The sequence below is a fragment of the Anser brachyrhynchus genome (assembly GCF_964034855.1).
Source record: "Anser brachyrhynchus genome assembly, chromosome: 21".
Taxonomy (NCBI): Eukaryota; Metazoa; Chordata; class Aves; order Anseriformes; family Anatidae; genus Anser; species Anser brachyrhynchus.
The window spans coordinates 4,327,178-4,346,522 of NC_137714.1; the positions used below are offsets into that span (position 1 = coordinate 4,327,178).

The 19,345-nt window shown below is 50.5% G+C and overlaps 2 protein-coding genes across 5 annotated transcripts; both read left to right on the forward strand.

Annotated features, from left to right (window-relative positions):
* Positions 1-1,351: 1,351 nt before the first annotated feature.
* SRM (spermidine synthase) lies at positions 1,352-7,872 on the forward strand. Its single transcript, XM_080563715.1, has 8 exons — positions 1,352-1,617; positions 1,777-1,897; positions 2,225-2,317; positions 3,538-3,691; positions 4,519-4,602; positions 4,969-5,114; positions 6,042-6,164; positions 6,726-7,872. The coding sequence occupies exons 1-8, from the start codon at positions 1,472-1,474 to the stop codon at positions 6,741-6,743; spliced, it is 885 nt and encodes a 294-aa protein (XP_080419841.1). The 5' UTR covers positions 1,352-1,471; the 3' UTR covers positions 6,744-7,872.
* A 141-nt stretch (positions 7,873-8,013) lies between these two features.
* LOC308181082 (somatostatin-2-like) lies at positions 8,014-19,239 on the forward strand. 4 transcript variants are annotated; one of them, XM_080563719.1, is made up of 5 exons: positions 8,014-12,341; positions 13,073-13,440; positions 13,875-14,019; positions 15,322-15,417; positions 18,108-19,156. In XM_080563719.1, the coding sequence occupies exons 3-5, from the start codon at positions 13,903-13,905 to the stop codon at positions 18,309-18,311; spliced, it is 417 nt and encodes a 138-aa protein (XP_080419845.1). In that variant the 5' UTR covers positions 8,014-12,341; positions 13,073-13,440; positions 13,875-13,902; the 3' UTR covers positions 18,312-19,156. The 4 variants fall into 4 exon arrangements, with proteins under 4 accessions (XP_080419845.1, XP_080419843.1, XP_080419844.1 ...); XM_080563717.1 differs by lacking the exon at positions 13,073-13,440 and having other exon boundaries at positions 8,014-8,969; positions 18,108-19,159; XM_080563718.1 differs by lacking the exon at positions 13,073-13,440 and having other exon boundaries at positions 18,108-19,154.
* The last annotated feature ends 106 nt before the right edge of the window (positions 19,240-19,345 follow it).

Genomic DNA, 19,345 nt, shown 5'->3' on the forward strand with positions numbered 1-19,345 from the left:
AAGTTGTATTAGATCAGTGGCAGAGCTGCATCCTGGATTGCTGTTCACTGCTCTGATGAATGTTCACTGCTCTGATGAATGGAACTTGCTGTCTTTCCCAAAGGCCTTATCTTTGCTCTGTGATTTCCATTTCTGCCTGAAGATTTTCCATTGCATGCTCACGTGTTTTGGCAGTTACCATTATTTCTGTTATGTTAGGATAGGTGCAAGGACTGAGTGGGTAGTGGTAAAAACTTGCTTCTGCATTCCTAACCTGAGGGCTGCATTTTAAAAGACCTGTCAGGAGGTTTGGTTTTTTGTTTGCTTGTTTTCAATCGTTTCCAATATCTCTGGTGAGTAGGGAGTGGAAGGAACAGAGGAGGTTTATTTTCCTTATGTACCTTAGTGTGAAGAGTGCCAGCTGAGCAGCGTGGTAATGTCGAGACAGAGTCCCTTTCTGCTCATAAAATCTGGCTGAATGGCTGAATACTGAAGAATGTCTCTGAAAAGAGGCAGTTGAATAGAAATTTCTTGAAGTGCATTTGCAGGGATTTGACAGTTCCCCTTCTTGTCAGCTTTATGACTTCTGATACTTTGATAATTGAAGAATGAGTAAAACTTTCTGAAAGCCCCATTGGCTGCAGAGATACTGAAAGTACTTGGTTTCTTTAAGTTTTCTATTTACAGTTCTGTGCAAGGTAACGTTTCAAGGATGATCTTAAATGGAAAATAGAATATGGCTGAAATTATCTATAGAGGGGTGCTGCCAGAGCAGCATTGAAATGTTTTCAATTAAAATGTTTTCAATGGCAGTGACTAGGGTACACCTATGGAGCGTGTGGAGTTGCAGCGCGTGGGGTCCTACCCTCTCTTGTATCAGCATGCTGTCGCTCAGGATCACTGAAAAACCTGATTGAGCTCTTGGTATACCCGTGGTGAATTTCTCCCCCATCCTCCTCCTCGCAGCCCGGGCGCTGTTTCGTAAAGCTTCTGTCTGCCCGCGAGCAGCAGGAGGGGAGCCCCTTTCACCCATAAAAGCCTTTTCCCCAAAAACCGCTCCTTCGTTTGCCTCTTTCCCCTCCCTGGAGCTCGGCTCCCCCCGGCCTGCAGCTCCGCCGCCGGCTCCCCGGGAGGGGGGGGGCGCAGCCCCACGTGGCCGCGGGGCGCCGGCCTCCCTACCCTGCTGCTGCTGCTGCTGCTGGCGGCGGTGCTGGCGCTGCCGGCGCTGCTGCCGCTGCACCCACTGCTCTCGCTCCTGACGTCACGGCCGCCCCGAGCCAATGGGCGGCCGGCGGCTCGCGGCCCGCCAATGGGGCGGCGGCGGCGGCGCGCGCTGGCGGCCGGGGCCGGGGCGGCGCGTGGGGGGCCCTGCGCTGCGCCCCGCTCCGCGCCCCGGGCTCAGGCGGCGGCGGCGGCGGCGCAGGTGCCCGGCGGGGGGGGGGCGGCGGCGGGGCCGGGGCCGGGGCCGGGCTCGGTCTCGGTTCCCGGCGGGATGGAGCAGGGAGCGACGGCGCTGATCCGCGAGGGCTGGTTCCGCGAGACGTGCCGGCTGTGGCCGGGGCAGGCCATGTCGCTGCAGGTGGAGGAGCTGCTGCACCACCAGCGCTCCCGCTACCAGGAGATCCTCGTCTTCCGCAGGTAGCGGGGGCGGCCCGCGGGGGGGAGCGGCGGAGGCCGGCGCCATGCGGCGGGGCCTGGCGGGGCCGGGGGTTGGGGGGGAGCGGAGGGGGGGGGGAAGCGCGGCTCCGGGCCCGCGGCGCGGCCCCGGCTCCAAGCCCGCTCCCCCGCTCTGCCCAGCACCACCTACGGCAACGTCCTGGTCCTGGACGGGGTGATCCAGTGCACGGAGCGGGACGAGTTCTCCTACCAGGAAATGATCGCCAACCTGCCCCTCTGCAGCCACCCCGACCCCCGCAAGGTGAGTCCTCCCCGGGGCCGGCCTCGGCGCCCCCCGTTCCCCTTTTCCCTCCGCTCCTCCTGGGGTCTGCGAGCGAGCCGTGCCCGCAGACCGGCCCCGTCCTCCCCAATGCCTCGGCGAAATTTCAGCGTGGAGCACGGCCACGGGAGCACCCACGCTCAGCACAGCCTCCCAGGCAGCCTGCGTGGCCCCCCGCTGCTGCACGCACCCGCACCAGGGTGGGACGAGCCCGAGTGGCGCTGGGCTCCCGGCCGTGGGCCACGCTGCGAGAGCTGTGCCCCGTCTTAGCTCGCTGACGCCCCCGTTTCTCCCCTCTCCTTGTCCCAGGTGCTAATCATCGGTGGCGGCGACGGGGGAGTGCTGCGAGAGGTGGTGAAGCACCCAACGGTGGAGTCCGTGGTGCAGTGCGAGATCGATGAGGTGCGTTGGGCTGCGAGCTGCCTGGAGCTGCCCCGGGGCTTCGCTCAGACGCGCAGGCTGCCGGGCAAAAAGCAGCCGTACTTCTCAGCATCCGCGGAGCTGCTGCTGCTTCACCTGCTGTCCCTTGTCAGTAACGAGCGTGTTTGCTAACGGTTCTGCTGGCACGACACTGACAGCGCCACCTCTTTGCCTTGCGAGTCATCTACGTGGCAGCTGGCTGCCTCTCATGTGCTCTCTCTCACACACGTACGGTAGAGGCCCTTCCAGGCCAGCGTGGGCCGAGCGTGGGATCTGGGGACTTGTGCTCTGGAGAAGGGGAGCTCTGGCGTTGTGAAGGTGCTGCTTTTCCCCTTCCCCTGCCGCAGAACAGCGCTTCTCCTGCCAGAGGAATAGTCTCTTTGTTCGGCAGCCTCCTTCCACTGAAAGCAGGAAATAAGCGGGGGGTATTTGTTTCCGTGACAGATGGGCTGCTTGTCCTCGGTCAGTTTGTTCTGATATTTTCCTTTATTAGAAAGTTTTGCTGTCTCCCTGAAGCAAGGCTGCGTTAGGAGTGGGAATTGCTGCTGTATGAGCCTCTGTACCCTGTCTGTCAAACTATGTAGACGTACGTGCTTGGTTTTGAACGAGCACGGCCTGACACCGGCGTTTTTTTTTGTCTCTGCCAGCTGTGAGAAGCTGGTAGTGTTCGGTGCAGTTGCTGGGCCTTGAGCCATTGCTGTCTTACACGTGGCTCGTAGGGGTTTCAAAGGGAAAACCATTTCACGAGGTCATGGATTACGACTGTGAAGTAGAGGTGGGGATGTTTCTCACATCTCATCCAGAAACCTGCTGCTGTGGTCTTAATTTTAAAAAAAAGTCTTCAGTTGAGATCACCTCTGTCAGTGATGTCCCCAGGGAAAGCGAGCACAGAGCAGTCAGATCTGCAATCAGATTCTCGTAGTTCCTCAGGGAGCTTTTGAAGCTGCGAGTTCCTCTTGTTGAGTTTGGCACAGGCAGACAAACAGTGTCACTGAACCCTGAGGCCGTAGGAAAGGGCTGAGTGTAGTGTGTTGGCTGAAGATGCTGACAGCTCTTGAGGATCTAGCTAGTGAGTTGGATTTGTGCTGAAGGCATGGAAGGAAATGACTCATAGCGCTGTTCTTCGGGTTGCAGCTGCACGGTAGCCCGAGAAGCAGCTCCCTGTAGCCCCCACTGACCCGCTCGTGCTCTCTGTGTTGCAGGATGTGATCCAGGTATCTAAGAAATACCTCCCAGGGATGGCAGTGGGGTACTCCAGTGCTAAGCTGACCTTGCACGTGGGAGATGGTTTTGAGTTCATGAAACAAAATCAAGAAGCCTTTGATGTGATTATCACGGACTCGTCTGACCCCATGGGTAAGAACTGTGGCCGTACAAGGGTACTGCTTTCCACGCTCTCTCTGCGTTTCTCTTTTGACTACCTCCTGGAAGTAATGCTGGCCTGCCCCCAGGCTCCATTCAAGTGGAAAGGCCGTCGCTGCTTTTGATTCTTTTGGTGGCGAAAGGGAAGGGTGACGACCAGAAAACGGTATTAATAAGGCTTTAAGCCCACTGTCATATTTCTCCCTTCAAAATTCAATTCTAGCAGCTACTGCTTTTGGCAACAAGGTGATCCTTGCATCCAGTGATCCCACAGGGAATACAGCACTGTGTTGGCAAAAACAGTTTTGTGCGTGTGCCCTCTAGTGAAGCACTGGCTTGCAAGCTCTTGGTGGATCTGCCTAGCCCAGAGGTGGCTGTAGTGAGGTTGCTGCGTTTTTGAAGGTGGGAACTGAGGGAGAAGGGACCAGGCATAGTTAGGGTGCCTGAGTTTCCTTCATTCTTGCTGCTGTTGCTTCTCTCAACACAGAGAGAGGCATCTCCAAGAAACTAACTGGAGCAGCAGTTCAATTTGAACAATGCTCACTGAAGCAAGAGGCAGCTGCTAGGACTCTGGTAAAGGTCCCGGGGTTGCTATTGAGCAAAGCTAAAATCCTGTGGTTCTGCTGTGGTACGTGTGGGCTGAACCCCAGGGTCAAAACTCTGCTTTCAGATCACCTCCAGCACTTGTGTTAACTTCAAAGCCATTTGAGGTGTCCTTTTTCCAGCGCAGATGTTACGTAGCCTGGGCATTGAGAGAACTCTCAGAAGCCTACCTTCTTTGCCTCCCTCTGGACATACCTCTTTACTCACTTTTCTCACAGGTCCTGCAGAAAGTTTATTCAAAGAATCCTACTACCAGCTTATGAAGACAGCCCTGCGAGAAGATGGCATTCTCTGCTGCCAAGGTGAGGGTGCTGTCTCTGGGCAGAGGTTGGTGCTAGATCGTTGTATGCAAAGTGTGAGGCTCAAAGGGGACTCTTCCTGGAGGGACGTGACGCAGGGAGTAAAATTCATTTCAGCCGTGACGCAGGGAATTAAATCAATTTTAGCTCCCAGGTATGGTCGTGGTTTTGATCCATATACGTCAGCTCATTAACTGCTGGACTGTGCTTAGTATAAAACTGGTGCAGTGGTCTTGTCTTGCCTTTGAAACCACATGCTGTGTGGAGTAAAGCAGGTTTGGACTTGGAGCTGCTGTTAACTTGGCACAGGCTTGTGCAGTGAAGAGGGGCAGCCCTCACCTTATGTCCTGTCTTGCTCTCTCCCCGTAGGTGAGTGCCAGTGGCTGCACCTGGATCTCATTAAGGAGATGCGTCAGTTCTGCAAGTCTCTGTTCCCTGTTGTGGAGTACGCCTATTGCACCATCCCCACGTATCCCAGCGGGCAGATTGGCTTCATGCTCTGCAGCAAGAACCCAGTGAGTTTCAGGCACCTGAAGAGCCCCTTTCTGCTCCCTGGAAGTACCCATAGAGCCTGCCCCAGGCGCTGTCTCTTACGGGGCCTGTGCTGTAGCCATGAGCAATACCAGCTCAAGGGCCTCTAGGCTTCTGCGTGTCCCCAGCTCAGGGCACTAGAGCTATGATGCAGCTTGCTCAGTGCTCAGTGAAATGCAGAGTTTACCAGTAACATAAACAGTTGCTTTAGAAAAGATCGTAGTTTCATCTCCAGTACAACTAACTTGTAAGGGTGGAGGCCAGTATCAATTTCCAGACCCTGTTCAGGCTTTGACCTGTCGATGCTGGCTGTTTTAAAGCGGGCACCTGCCTGATAAGAATCAGCTTGCAACGTGCTCCTCTGCTCTTACAGAGGCCTCCAAGTGAGAGTCAGTGTCAGCATGTGAGCTGGTGACTCTGTCCACCTCCTGACCACTGAGGTCTGCTCTCTTCCCAATCTGCTGCCTTGCAGTTAGCTTGTAACGCAACTGTCACGTTGCTGTGGGGAGCCAGCAGCACTTCTGCTGCTGTGTTTGGTTTATCTGGGACACTGGCAGCGTGCGCTGTGCTTGACTTAACACAGATGTGGCTTCTGCTCTGACGAGCAAAAGCTTTGCTTCTTGGATGCTCAGGCACAATCTGACAGCTTCATCTGGCACATGGCTCGCACAGTCTGACCTCATATGCAGACATCTGTATACATCTGAACAAGGGCTAGTCACATGAGGCACGGAGTAAACTCCAGCCCTTGGGGCCGGAGCTGCACAGAAACTTTGGCCTCATGCTGAAACAGAAATTCATCTGTTTTCCTGCAAGTCCTTTTGGTTCTCTGCCATGAGCTGGGATGCCCATCGTGCAGCGCTTTGCTTGTTACACAAACACTACAGAGCCACCCGGCTTCTTTATTGCAGAACACGAATTTCCGGGAGCCTGTGCAGCAGCTGTCAAGGCAACAAGTAGAGGAGAGGGATCTGAAATACTACAACTCTGATATTCATCGGGCAGCTTTCATCCTGCCGGAGTTTGCACGGAAGGTAAGCAAGGCTGTGCTACTACTCCTCCAGCAAGGATGAGGTGTGACTTTTCTTTGGCAGGGTTGGGAGTACACAGGACTGAGGATTTCCTGCTACCCTAAAGGCTTCTGTGGGCAAGTTGGAGCAGGGTGGCATTTTGTATGACACGGCAGCGAATGAGTCAGCCTAGTAAGACTGGAGTTCAGTTTGGAACTGTTCTTTGGGTTGGTGTCCCATGTCTCCATGGCAGATCCCTCCTGCTCCTAGCATTAACAAGTCCAAAAGCCTGCAGAACTGGTGTTTCCCACTGGAAAGCTCCAAAAGTCTTAGATAAAACCTGGTTGTGGTTTCTAGTGCAAACCAGAGAGTGTAAAAAGAATGGTTTGGTGTGGTTCAGGCTGCCTATTTCTGCATCATTCATTTCTTCACTGGCCACGACTGCAGGTTCTAGCAGAGAACATCCTCAGTGTCCCAGGGATGAGGGCGCGTGCCGTGGGTGTGTTTCAAAGCCTTGTTTCTGTCGAGGACTGCCAGAGCCGCCCCGGGTCTGTCCTGACACTCTTTGTTTTTGGCTGTCGCCAGGCCCTGAGTGATGTGTGAGACTGAGAAGCTGCTTCCTCCCTTCAAGTTGGACCCTGAGATCGTCAGTGACGTGGCGGGGACGTCCCAGCAGGCTGCAGATTGGCTCTCCGCTGTGTGGGATTGTTTAACCCTTTGCCAGCCAACATTCCCTTTGATGTGTTAAAGATGGGACATAAGCTAGATAAGAGTATTTAAAAGGTCCACTGACTTATTGCGTGAGGTCAAAACTGTTGTTTGCAGTACTGGAAATGTAACATGTCTTCTTCCTTTCTCTCTCCACTTTACCCATTCTAAATTTGCCCCCACCTCTCCCCAAACTGACACGATATATTTATAACTGACATGTATTTCTGTCTGGTGATCTTCTGAAGCTTGGAAAAAGTCCAGGAGGTTCACCGACTCAGCCTTAAGCACAGAGAGCGAGATCTTTGTGCACAAAGTTACCTTGCTCTCTCCTAACAGGAGCTCCCTGCTGATGGGACGTTTTGACTGGTAACGGGTCTGAGCCTTGACGTCCCACTGCCCTCGCTGCAGCACAGCCGGAGGGGTCACGGTGCAAACTGTTGCCATTCACAGTAGGTCTCCCTCCAACCCTGATGGAGTAGCAGTATTAAACACCAGCCAGCCGGCCAGGCTGGCAGCAGAGTCTTGTGGCTTTTTTTTTTTTTTTTTTAAATTGGTTGGAAACAGAAGTGCTGAGGTACTAACAGGCCAACTCCTGTTCTTACCCCTGCCGTCAGAGTGGTTCCAAAGAGTGTTTATCAATACGGTGATAGGCGCTTTATATAAATAAATATAAATATATATATATAAAAAACAAACCTTAGATCCGTTGCCTGCTGTTAAGTACTGATGCTGGGGAGTCGGTTGCGCTGCCAAATCTCTTATCTCAGTCGTGCTGAGATGCCTCAGGCCTGGGTATTAGCTAGTCGTTAGGAGGCATCATTATTTCTAATGCTGCCCCCAGAATCCCCAGACGCTTAAGTTGGTTTTCATTGCACTCTGTTGTGAGATGGATTTGCCTCCTCTTTACTTTTGTTTTAAAGACTCGGTTCCACCGCTGTGCAGTGGGGATCTTCCCAGCACAACCGCTGTGCGACTGTCACTCCCTTGCAATCAATTAAACACTCGGCTCTGGTTAAGGTGACATCAGTGTGGGTCGGTGTGCTTCTTTGGGGATGCTAACAGATTCTGGAAGTTTGCTGTGCTTGTCAGAAGACATCCGGGGCACTCAGTAGTGGGTGTCCCTCTTGTCTCTAGGGATGACAGATACCATCACAAATAACCTCTGAAGAGTGATCCCATTGCTTGTTTTGTGTTGTGACCTGACTGCCCAATAGCTCCAGCTTCTGTCCTCTGCGCTGCAGAAGTCAGTACCTTCTATACGAACTGTTCTCTAGTCCAAATGTTACCTCTGAAACGCCTTCCCAAGCTGTTCTGTAGCTGCCCATCTCCCTGTAAGCGTAACTTAGTTCCTGTCAGTCGCTGGCCCCACTCAGCTGCACCAGCTTTTCCTCCAAAAATTGTGTTAGCTTAGTGGCTCTGAGGGCCCGAACTCAGGGTGCTGAACAGGCTGGGAACAGTCGCTAGGTGGCATCAGGAGAAGCCGAAAAAAAAAACCTACACTCCTACTGAGGGAGATTTTGGCTCGAGAGAAAACTAGGAGCAAAGTTTGCAATGGTTCAGGCTGAGCTTTGCCATAATTGTACAGCACAGGAGGTGCAGCCACTGCCTGCCTCCAGCAAGGGGTTTCTGTGGTGTCAGTACATACCCTCCTGTTTTCTCCCTTGGGAGATTTACCACTTTCCTGATTTTCCCTCCCAGTGTCAGTAAAGCTTTTTTGTGGTTATAAGGGTTTGCAAAAGCATTGCTGAGCTGCAGAACTGAATCTGGATCATGTTTTGGTTGCGTTGAGAAAATCACAGACATTTTGTCGCTTAATTGTCTGGGTAACTCTCTCCCATAGCTACCAATCAGTAGATTTGTCCTCGTGCAGGAAGCTACTGACTCATTTTCATTGCCCAACTCTTCTATTTTTATTATAAAGAGCAGGCCAGGATAATAGAGGCTGGTTCCAGCTACCCCTCTTTAAATTGCTGTGGGACCTGAGCCCCATTCACCCTTGACAGAAAACTTCTAGCACCCTCCTTCCCCTGGAACGGGAATCAAGACTAGGACTGTAGTCCAGAAGGCCTTGGAGCAGCTGCCAACTAGTAACATGTTCAAGCCTTCCACCCACCCTTGGTGAGTACAACAATGCCCAGGAGCAAAAGAGCTCCCTTAAACCTGTTGCTAGCCTCCACACAGCTAACTCTTCCTTCTCTTTCTCTCCGAAGTTGTAAGTTCAGCGATTGGGCAGTGATGAGAACGGGAAGGTGAGGCTGTTTGCCATCCAAGGTGCACATGCTCTGTCCGCAGGGTCCCCTGTGCAATTTCTGCGTAATTCCAAATCACTGTTCTTTACAGGCAGCATCAAATACTTCAGTGCCTTGCAGTAGATGAAGACACCTCAGTGTCTGAATCAAGCACTCATGAGCAATGCAGCAAGAGAGGGAACATGAATTTGTGCATCTATAGCTGGTTCCATTTGAACAGCTTTGAGCAGTTTAGGACCGTTAAAGTCACTCCTGTGCTGCTACCACAAGGTGTGCACACCATTTAAGCTGCTAGAGCAGTATTTGGCATGGCAGCCACGTGCCAGGCAGTTGTGTCTACAGATCGATTGTCCCTTCCACAGATGTATGGGGACTGAGCTGTTACGCTGGAGGATGCTGTGGCACAAGGATGCCAGGGATTGAAGAGAGACTGGCAATTTGGGTTATGCCCAACAGGAGGAAAGTAATGGGACCTTATACAGAACTGAGCAGGAACCCTTGAAAGGTATCTGCAGTGTCTGCAGGTGGGCAACTGAAACACTTGAGTAACTTTTCTGGAGTTTTAGCTGGCTTTTGCCCAAGGCTAGTCAAGCAAGGCTGTTCGTAAGCAAAGATCCGCAAAGATGCTGTTTGTCTAGACATGCTGCAGTCATGCTCCAGCACCTTACTAAGCTCGAAGCTGTAGGAACAGGATCAGGCTTTGTCCCAAGAACCATACAGTATCAGTCAGAGCAGGTGGAGACAGACAAGGTAACAGAGCCTAATGGGCTTCAGCACATCAACTGCTTAAGCCTCGTGGCGCCTTTTGAACTGTCAGACTCCCTGCTCTGCGCTTTACTCATTGAACTAACTCAATTTTTAGGAGTTCAGAAAAGAGCTTAAAAAAATTAAGAGAAATCTCTTGCCTATATCTCTTGAGCCCTTTCAGCTAGTTAATTGGCATGAGCATCTTATTCATCTAGAGCTAATGTTATCGAGGCCTGGCTGAATTATTGATGGAGCTTGGCTGGAGCAAGAGAGACTGCTGAGGTAGGAATGACAATTCATCTTTCATCAGAGAGCAGCAGCCTCAATAAGCAAACAGTCAAAAGAAGTAATAACAACTGCCACCAAGTTCAGGGAGAGGCCAGTTCCTCTGATAAAATGGTGGGGGAATAAGAGGCAAAAGCGTGGACAAAAGCGTGAAACAGCAGCTCAGTCTAGACAAAGTCAGACGAAATGTCACTAAAAAGTAAGATGAGAATTTTAACTAAGTTAAATGCTGAGAAGTCTCGGTGAAGCTCTTTCGTGGCCGTGTATAGGATGGAATTAAATGCTTTTAAAACATGCAGAAGGTGAGGAATTAGAGCCAGGGGATCTCAATTATAGCACAGCAATGTGTGAAGCAGATGAAGGCAGGGGGTTCTTTAGGAATGTCAGGGATCTCGGTGGCAGCCTCTCAAGGACACCAGCTCCGTGGTGGGGTGGGACCCGTGGGAGGGGGCTGCCCTCTCCTTAGTACTGAACGGCTGCTGCAGCCCACGGCCAGGCATGGCCAAGAGGGAATTTGCTTCAGAAGGCTAATTCTGCAAGCCAGGAACCAGGGCAAGATGACGTATCCGATGACCTTGCATGCGCTTCAGCTGCGGGAGAGGAATAACCAGAACCTCACCCTAGAGCGTGCGTGAATTCTCGTGTAAAGCTCTCCCTGCCAAGCAGTCCCTTCTGGGTGCTGGCAGCCTCCCAGTCCCACGTGCTAACGTCAGTGGCCTGCTCTTTGTGATCGAATTCCCACGAGGTACAGAGCATGCGCCATCCTCCGGGAATCCCTTGCCACCGATGGGATGAGTCTGGTGTAACAGAGGTCAGTTCGTGTGTCATTAGGCTGTAACCCCAAGCATCCTCAGCCTGCTTAACAGCCCGAAATGCCTCCTGCTTGGAGCCAGGCAAAACGTTCTCAGTGGAAAACAGAGGTATTTTGAAATAGGTGTCTCATAGCAAGTAGTTGCTTTTTTGAGGAGGATTTTTTTTAGTGGAAAAACTGAGATGTTTAACTTTGCGTATTGAAATAAAAGGTTCTGAGCCTACCACTGAAGCATTGTGCTCGCCCTCCCTTCTTCATCCTGCAGTCCCCTTGAGGCTGACGGACAGAGAAGGCAGCACAACTTCCCCAGCTCTGCTTCCCCAGAGAGCCATAACATACTTGTAGTCGTGTGTGCTCTGACAGCAGCATCCCTGCGGTATTCCCCTCCTCCTCCCTGCACCTGCTCTGCAGCTCTTATCAGAGATGAGCGGGAGCTGTGGGCTCCAGCCCACGCTCAGGCAGTCTCTTCCTTGGGTTTGTTAGATTAGAGCCGATGAAAGCCGTGGCTGGAACAGCCACCTGAATGCTTCTCCGAGTCCTCTGGGGAGTGCGATGCAAGGCAATATTGCAGGCCTGGCCTGATAAATGAGCTGTGATTTCAGGCCCGTGAACAAATTGGTTTCCCCTTCTAGGATGGCTTGCCACTGTCAGCTGCCTATTGCTTTATTTATTGCATTGCCCTTTGCAACTAGGGACTCTTGAGGGCAGACAGGAAGGCTTCCAGTGACAGAAAAGCAGAAGTATTTCAGCCCTTCTTGAGCTGCAATTGAGTGCCTCACCTTTGGGAACCAGGCATTGTTCTGGGAGCCTGATGCAATTCTACTACGTGCTTCACAAAGACCTGATGGTCTGAATTCAGACCAGGCAACAAACGGGCAGAAGACAGCAAATATCCGAGCCATAGAGGAAAGCAATTGAGAAATTATCTCATTCCTTAATGTGGCATTTGGTGCCATACCTGGTGTTTGCTTTTGTGTTCCAGCAATGCCCAGTCTTCACTGCTGTTCAGGCACACTGATGAGAGGGCAAGGACCTCCTTCCTCAAAGACAAAACCTCTCCTATTGCGTATTACTTGTTCACCCTTTATCACAAGAAGATGGTTGCTGTCCTACACGATGGTGTAAGCTTACTCTGCTATGCTCCTGAACCCGCTCTGCATTACTGCTGAAGCTACCCTTACTGTGAGCCAAGGTCCTTGGTGTCCACCCAGGCCTTTTCAAGTTAGTCTGTGCTGAGCTTCCATCTGGAGCATCCCCACCTACCAGGCTCCCTTGGACATGTTCACAGGCATGCTGACTTCAGATAGATCTGCCCTCGTTGTAAAGTGGTAGAAACACACTGAAACCATACGCAACTCCAAACAGAAGAGAGCATCGAGGAAGACGACTTCTGAAGGGGTGAGTCAGATAATTGAGACAGATAAAGTTGTTGAGAGGAAATTAAGGGAGGACCTTAAATTTCCCTGTACAATTATAAGCATTTATGGGTTGGAAAAGACAAATTTGGGCCACCTGAAAGGTCCGCCAGCCAGTGTGGTAGGGAATAGGAAACAGTAAGAATAAAGAGAAATCCTGGTGCTATGTGTTGATGTGTTTCCAGTTACTAAAAATCAAATTGTATCGCTAGGGAGTTATTCTGCTTCCTTTGGAAAGGAGGTGGTGCTATAGCCTGCGACCGGGAAATGGGCAGTAGTGAAAGTAACGGAACCAGCAGGGTCTCTGCAAAGGGGCCAGAGGACCAGAGCTTGAGGAGGACTGACTGAGGGGAAGCAGCAGAGGAGATGTGAGGAAAGGGAAGGACACTAGGGAAGATGGAGGAATCTGTAAAAAAGGAAAAGAAGTGTCTTTTCTGAAAGATGCTATAGCAGAGCAGCTGCGAAAACTTGTTTGGATTTAGAGGTCCAGTCCCACTTGTGGACACTGAGGTCTAAGTACTCCGATGTGCCTATCCCCCTGGTCCCAGCTGGGACGAGACCCCAGCCTTGCCCAGGCTAGAAGTGCAGGCTTTGGTTGCACTGTGCAGGTCAGCAGAGCCACCGGTTTGGTGCTGGCGTGTCTGGGCAGAAACTCGCTCCAAGCCACCCCCCTCAAGAGACAGCAATTATTTTATTATTGCCCTTTAATCCCAGGGCAGACTTGCTGCAGGCTGGTCGCTGTTTACATCTCTGCGGACCTTCCCAGAAGCGGATCTGCTCTGGCCCAGCACATCATCCCTTTTTTAGAAGAAGAACATTGTCATACTTGTGACCCCATTCGCTCAATGAAGCATTACAGAAAACAGCCCATTCTGAAGGCAAAGCTGCGCACAAAACCATATTTATTAGAACAAGCAGTTTGGTTAGACCAGATGGCCCCCAGCATGGAGACCTGGTTGCGCTGTTTCTGCTGTCTGTCCAGCTTTTGGGCTAATCAGCCCGTGAGGTTTAGTCCTGCCTTGTAAGCAACGGTACAGAATTCACCTTCTGCCTGCCTGTCAGCCCAGGCACATCTCACACAGGTACATGCCCTTTGTTCCCCTTGAGCAACCAAGTGTGCTTTCTCCATTTGCTATTCTCCTGCTTTTACCTCTCCTGGAGCAAATCGGCTGTGGGTCATTTTGCAAGTCCCCGTGATTTGCTTACTTGCTGGAACCTGCTATTTTGCTGCTCCCTGTCTCGAGCCCCAGACAGGCTGGGAAGTGTTTGACAGAATCCATTATGAAGGGGTAATACAGCAATTCTGATAAACTAGCAAGATCAGTTTAAAAAGAAATGGGTAATGTTCCATCTGAAACTGACGCATGGAAGTTTGCTCTCACAAGGAGGGATGAGAAGCAATGGGGTTACAAAGCTCTCAGAAAACATCATTTCTGGATTCAGTTTACTTGCTGGATTGTCACTTTTCCCCACAAGTCTGCATTACTTTGAATTTTTTTTTCTTCATAACTTTCAGTGAGGGAATCCAGGATTCCTTTGCAGAAATGTATGGAAGAGATGGCATCTTTTCTCTCAAGAGCATCCAGAGTGATGTAACTGGCATTAGGAGCTGGATTTGCAGGCAGAGATTCATCGTGCTGCTTCCAGGACCTGTGGCGCTGGTAAGAAGTGGAAGTGGGGAACAGGTTGTTCATGCTTTCTGTTCTTAGTTCTACCACGGCATCCCTTTGGCCGAGTCACCTTGCTGTATTTTTTTATGTGCTAAATTAGTATAACCATTTACCTTTAGACTGTTGGGGTTAGTTGTTAAGGTCAGAAAGGGAACTTGCCACAAGGTGAGTGCTTCTGGAGAAAGGGTTAGCTGGGAGTTGAGATCCTTAGCTCTGTGTGCATATCACAGAAAGGAGACAGCAGATGCCATCCCCACACGACAGGGGCAATGGAAAGCAGGCAGCAGTGCTTAAAAGTACCTTCTGTGGGCCCACAAACCAGTCTCACAGGTGTGATAGCATTTTGTGCTAAGGGAGAGACATTCTTAAGTCCTGCTAACCAAAGACCAGAGATGGCTGGAACACGTACCAAGCAGCCTGCAGTCAGTGTCAGCACATCACAAGCTTTTTTCTAAAATCTCATTGAATAGAGCAGCTTCAGCTTTGACCAGCCTTTCAGTACTTTCTTTTCCCTATAATACATTTAAATCCAGCATCTCCAACTTGCGATTCACTGTGTTGACCTATACTTTTGGGATTGGTTCAAGACACATTGAAACAATAATAGAAACAACCAATAACCACCAACTGGCTTCCAGGTAGCCTGAAGTACATTTGCAAGATATTAATATTACTGCATAGCTGCAACCTGTGTCCCCATGTTACCAATAAAGGGGAAGACAGGCATACTGGTGTTCCACTGTGAGATGTGTCGCTGGATGCAGAGATCTAGGTCCAAAAACCCCTCGAGTCCAGAGCTGTTTGGACATCAAGGGCTGAGGGTCCAAGTCTGTATCTATACTGGTAGCCAGAAGTTTTGCCTCTTCCCTCTGAATCATCCAGCATTGGCCAGAGGTTTGTGCAAGCTGGTGGCCTATTCTAGCCAACATTATGCTCCCAAGCAGAATTCAGCTAACTAGGGGAGGCACAGATAGTGCCTACAATTTGTGGGGGTGAAGAAACAGCATGTTACTGGAGAGTCCCAAACCTTTGCTTCCTCAGTGTCTACAGGTCTGGCACATGGAAAGCCCAGAGGCACTGAAGTATCCCACTCAAGCAGCCAAGTGTTAACAACCTCTCCAAAGTCTAATTTGCCTTTGATATAGACTTAATTGTTTGCGTCACCCACTGGGCTAGGGGGAGGGCTATAAAAGGGGCTGCAGCCATTGTCTGAGGCAGAAGAGAGCCCAGAAACAGCTCCCTCTCCCAGTCTTCCTAATTCAGCACGGTAGTCACAGCCTGTACATCATGCAGCTGGTGGCCAGCCTGGTGTCCGTTCTGCTGCTGGTGTGGAGCGTGAGAGCCACTGCACTGCCCGGAGAAGAGAGACTCGCGTTACAGAACAGTAGGGTGAGTATAATGCACCCTGTGCAGGAGGATGGGTGGGATGGGAGCATGCAGAAGCAAGCTGAAGCCAGGGGAGGGGTAAAAAGGGCAGTTGGGCTTTACCTGATGTAAACACTTCTACATTTCTGTGTTTCAAGGCATTACAGCTTCATGCGCTGCTGAAGCAGGGGTTATTACTATAGCTTGCTAGCCAGTTTATTTAGGAAAGGTACCAGGGCGGACACCAGAGATCTGTAAAAGTGAAGTCTGAACTAAGGAAAAACTGGCAAAGAGAACAGAGCAGAAAAGAGATGGAGAAGGTGAAAATAAGATTGCTGAAAGATCATGAGAGAATGAAGCAGAGTACGAGGGAGGGAGAGAAAAGATACATAATTGGTAAAATGATCAAGGGAGATGATATTTTAAATAGGACTCATGGGAAGGACAAATGTTTAAAAGATGGGTTCAGTAGGAAAGTAACAGAGGAATAATAAATGAAGTAATTATATCAGAATAAAATTGCTTTTTCCAGAGTAGTATTCACAAGGGGAGTTATACCGACATAGTTCTGCTAGAATAATTACACTCTGAACCAGCACAGCTCTATGCAGTGGCAGAACTTATTATAGCAATATAATTATCCTACCAACTGGCAAAACTCTAATGTTATAATAGCTACACCACTATAATAACTTTGTTTTGCTGGACTATTTCCCTAAGAGGCCAAAGGGGTAGGAGACAATAGCATAACGTTATCACAAGCAAGCGCTCAGCGCTGCTTGCCCTTGCCCCGCAGTTTTCTCACCTGCTTGTTCCTTGCCATCCCTGAGGTTCCTCTGAGCTGTGTTCAGTCACACTCTGCCGCTCCAGTTCACAGCTGTATCTGTAATACTGCTATTATTTTTGTCCTCGATAGGAGCTACCCTGACAAGTGAAGGATCCCAACGTTGGTTTCAAAGGCACTAACTTCTCCTTTGTGCATAACCATATCATTCTTTCTGTCTTAGTGCTGGCTCCAGCTCATGCATCAGTGTCTTGCTGCTTTAGGAGTGGTTTCACATCCCATTAACAACAAAACTGGCTGTAAGAAAGAAACATACAGTGTGAGGTGCTAGGGATAGCTTTCTGTTAGAGATCAGGGCTTCTGCAGCTGGCTGGGATTAACCCTTCTGGGGATAACTGTAAACTTTCAGCCATACATTCTTACAGTAATGTATCCAGTGCTTAAAAAGTGAATTCTATCTGGAGGAAATGCTAGCTGCCAGGAAAAAAAGAAACAAGTTATATAGAACAAATCAGTAAGTAAGGCTCTGCTAAAAATGTATTCAAGTGTAATGACTCTCAGTCTTCTACAAGGTTTCTTACAAAATAATGACTTCAGTATCTATCAAAATAGACATAATGATTCACTTTAGAGCATTCTACGAACTGAAAAAAATGTTAAACACCGTTGAACCAATGTCTACAGTCACCACTGTAGACTGTAACTCAGACAAATGGTTTAAGTATGAAGAATAACAGGATTCAATGCATAAACTACCATGAAATGGATAACAATGCAAAAGGAAGATCTGTACATTCTGATGTGCTGGTGGAAGCTGTACAGGGAACTGAGCACCTACCCAAAGGTGTGCCATAACCCACCAGTGCTAAGGTCTCTAGCTGCTTCCAAAGAGTCTTCATCTCACACAACTCAGGAACAGCAAAAAACAGAAAGGATGTTAGCAATGGATTGGTGCAGGGAAGAGCTGTCTCATTTCACTAACAGCCACAGCCGAGCATGCGTAAGGAATATCCTCTAACAGCCGTCTGATCTCTGCCACCCCTGAGTCTGAAGCAGCTAGTTCATCTCCTGAGAGTTTTAGTATAGCTACTTCATTTCTCTTCACTAAGGAGCTGAATCTTTAGCAGATGGCTTTTAACGTCACAGGGCTCGTCTGTGGCTCTACTTGGAGCAGGTTATTTCAAAATATAGCACTTACAGCTAGGAAAGCAGCTTATGAGGAAGACGTGACCCAGGAGACACATTTAGCTGAGTTCCCAAGTCCCAGCCCATCTCCCTAAGGTTCAAGACACTTCTGTACTTTCAGCGCAGGACTAGGAATCCAGGATGGGCACAGACTGGCTTTTATCTTTTCTTCTGCTACAAACATGGCATCTAATTTCTCTTTGTGTGGAAACAAGTTTTGTAATTAGTGCTAAGAAAATGCTTCAAAAATATCTGTAAACATTCTGTGAAGGAAACTCAATACAATTGCCACTGCCTGTATTTGTCCACCTTTTGAGCTCACCAAATGGTCCTTAGCAAATGCTGGTGCCAACAGAGACAGTGGATAGATACAATCCAACCCTCTCCTGTGTTACATTGAATTCTCAGCATTTTGTGGTGGGTTGTGGCCCCCAGTGTGCTCGATTTAACATTGTTCAGTATTCTCTGCCTCTTCCCTGACCTTCCCAAAATGGATGCTGGACAGTCAGGGCAGTGAAGGGAGCCTGGGCTTACTAGGAGAGAAGACAGCTTGGCATTCACTGAAATTTAATTAGCACAAGCAGCGAGGGACTTTACAGCTAATTTGTACCTATTTGTTAGCAGCTCCTTTCCAGTTACAACAATGTACATACGCCTTCCCTGGCTGAGCTCTGCAAATTATCTGGGGGGGATGTCTGCAGGAGGGCTGGGACCTCTGTCACCTTCCCCTGCTCTCTGTCCACAGGAGCAGACCAAACTCCGGAAAGATGCCATACTGAAGATGCTGGCGGGGCTGCTGGAGAGCGTGGAAGTGGCCTCCCCGGACCTTGAAGAAGAGGGCAAGCTGGAGGAGGAGCGGGCGACGCTGGGGCGACTGGCCCAGCTCTCGCAGCGGGACCGCAAGGCCCCCTGTAAAAACTTCTTCTGGAAAACCTTCACCTCCTGCTAGTGACACCCTGCCTGGCCCCGCTGGGCTCCTTGCCTGCCCGCCTGTGAACACCCGTCCCGTCCCCCGAGCTCCCTTCCTTTACTCCTGAACCCTTAAGAATAAAGCATGGCGCCTCGGGGACTCGTGTCTGCCTCTCTGCGCCCTGCTGGGCCGGGCCACCAGGGGCTGGGGGGGGCCATTGGAGGCGGCCGCCATCTTGGGAGGTGGCCATTTTGAAAGAGGGCTTCGCAGCCATGAGGGGGCTCAGGGTGGGTGGTGGGGCTGAGGCTCTTTCTCTCCCCAGTCCTTAAGGCCCCCACAGCTGCTTCCTCATCCTCTGAGGGACCAGGTGCGTGTGTGCAGCCCTGCTGTGGTGGGGTAAGGCCCAGGAACTGGCTTTGCCCTGGCTGTCCTTGGGCAGCAACAGTTTGGGACGTGATGGAGCCCTTTGGGGGAGTCCCCAGTCAGGAAAAGGTGTCACAAGCACTTAGAGGGGATGTTTTGAGCCTGGGTATGTAGGAGAGCAGCCCCCTTTGCCCTTTTCTTTACTGGCTGTGGTTGGGGGGGGGGATGCGCCTGCCTTCATCCCAGCCTCAAGGTACAGGGATGTGGCGGAGGGGTGGCTGGGGCTGTGGGAGGAGGGCCTGGCCCTGGTCTGCCTTTGGTGTGACACCAGGTAGTCTTGAGAGCAGCTCTGTGGTGCCATTTGGCTGTAAGTATGCCTGAAATGTTGGGCTCTGCATCTGAACTGGGCTGGATTAATCCAGTGATCCAGGCTCCACTCTGGTTCTCTCACAGTTTCTTGGAGTCCTGTCACTTTGTTTTAAAAAAACTCACAAAACTCCACATTTCTGCTGCTCCTCTTCTTGGGTGCTCTTTGCTGTCTCCACAGCAGTAAGGACTGTGGCTATATTTCTTCTGGCTCACTGAGGAACTTGTTGAAGCTCCGTTTTGGAATTGTATAGATTTTATAGGTAGACATGTTTGAGGTATTTATAGGAGGCAGCTGGGGTCCTGTTCTTGCATATTTAAGTCTGTTTTGCAGGAAAACCTTG

Excerpts from the sequence above, each read along its gene's own strand:
- SRM (XM_080563715.1), top strand. The coding sequence starts at position 1,472 with ATGGAGCAGGGAGCGACGGCGCTGATCCGCGAGGGCTGGTTCCGCGAG. Across the intron at positions 1,618-1,776 it reads GAGATCCTCGTCTTCCGCAG|CACCACCTACGGCAACGTCC; the intron begins GTAGCGGGGGCG and ends CGCTCTGCCCAG. Across the intron at positions 4,603-4,968 it reads TGGCATTCTCTGCTGCCAAG|GTGAGTGCCAGTGGCTGCAC; the intron begins GTGAGGGTGCTG and ends CTCTCCCCGTAG.
- LOC308181082 (XM_080563716.1), top strand. The coding sequence starts at position 13,759 with ATGGGGTTACAAAGCTCTCAGAAAACATCATTTCTGGATTCAGTTTAC. Across the intron at positions 14,020-15,321 it reads TTCCAGGACCTGTGGCGCTG|CTGGTGGCCAGCCTGGTGTC; the intron begins GTAAGAAGTGGA and ends TACATCATGCAG. Across the intron at positions 15,418-18,107 it reads TCGCGTTACAGAACAGTAGG|GAGCAGACCAAACTCCGGAA; the intron begins GTGAGTATAATG and ends CTCTGTCCACAG.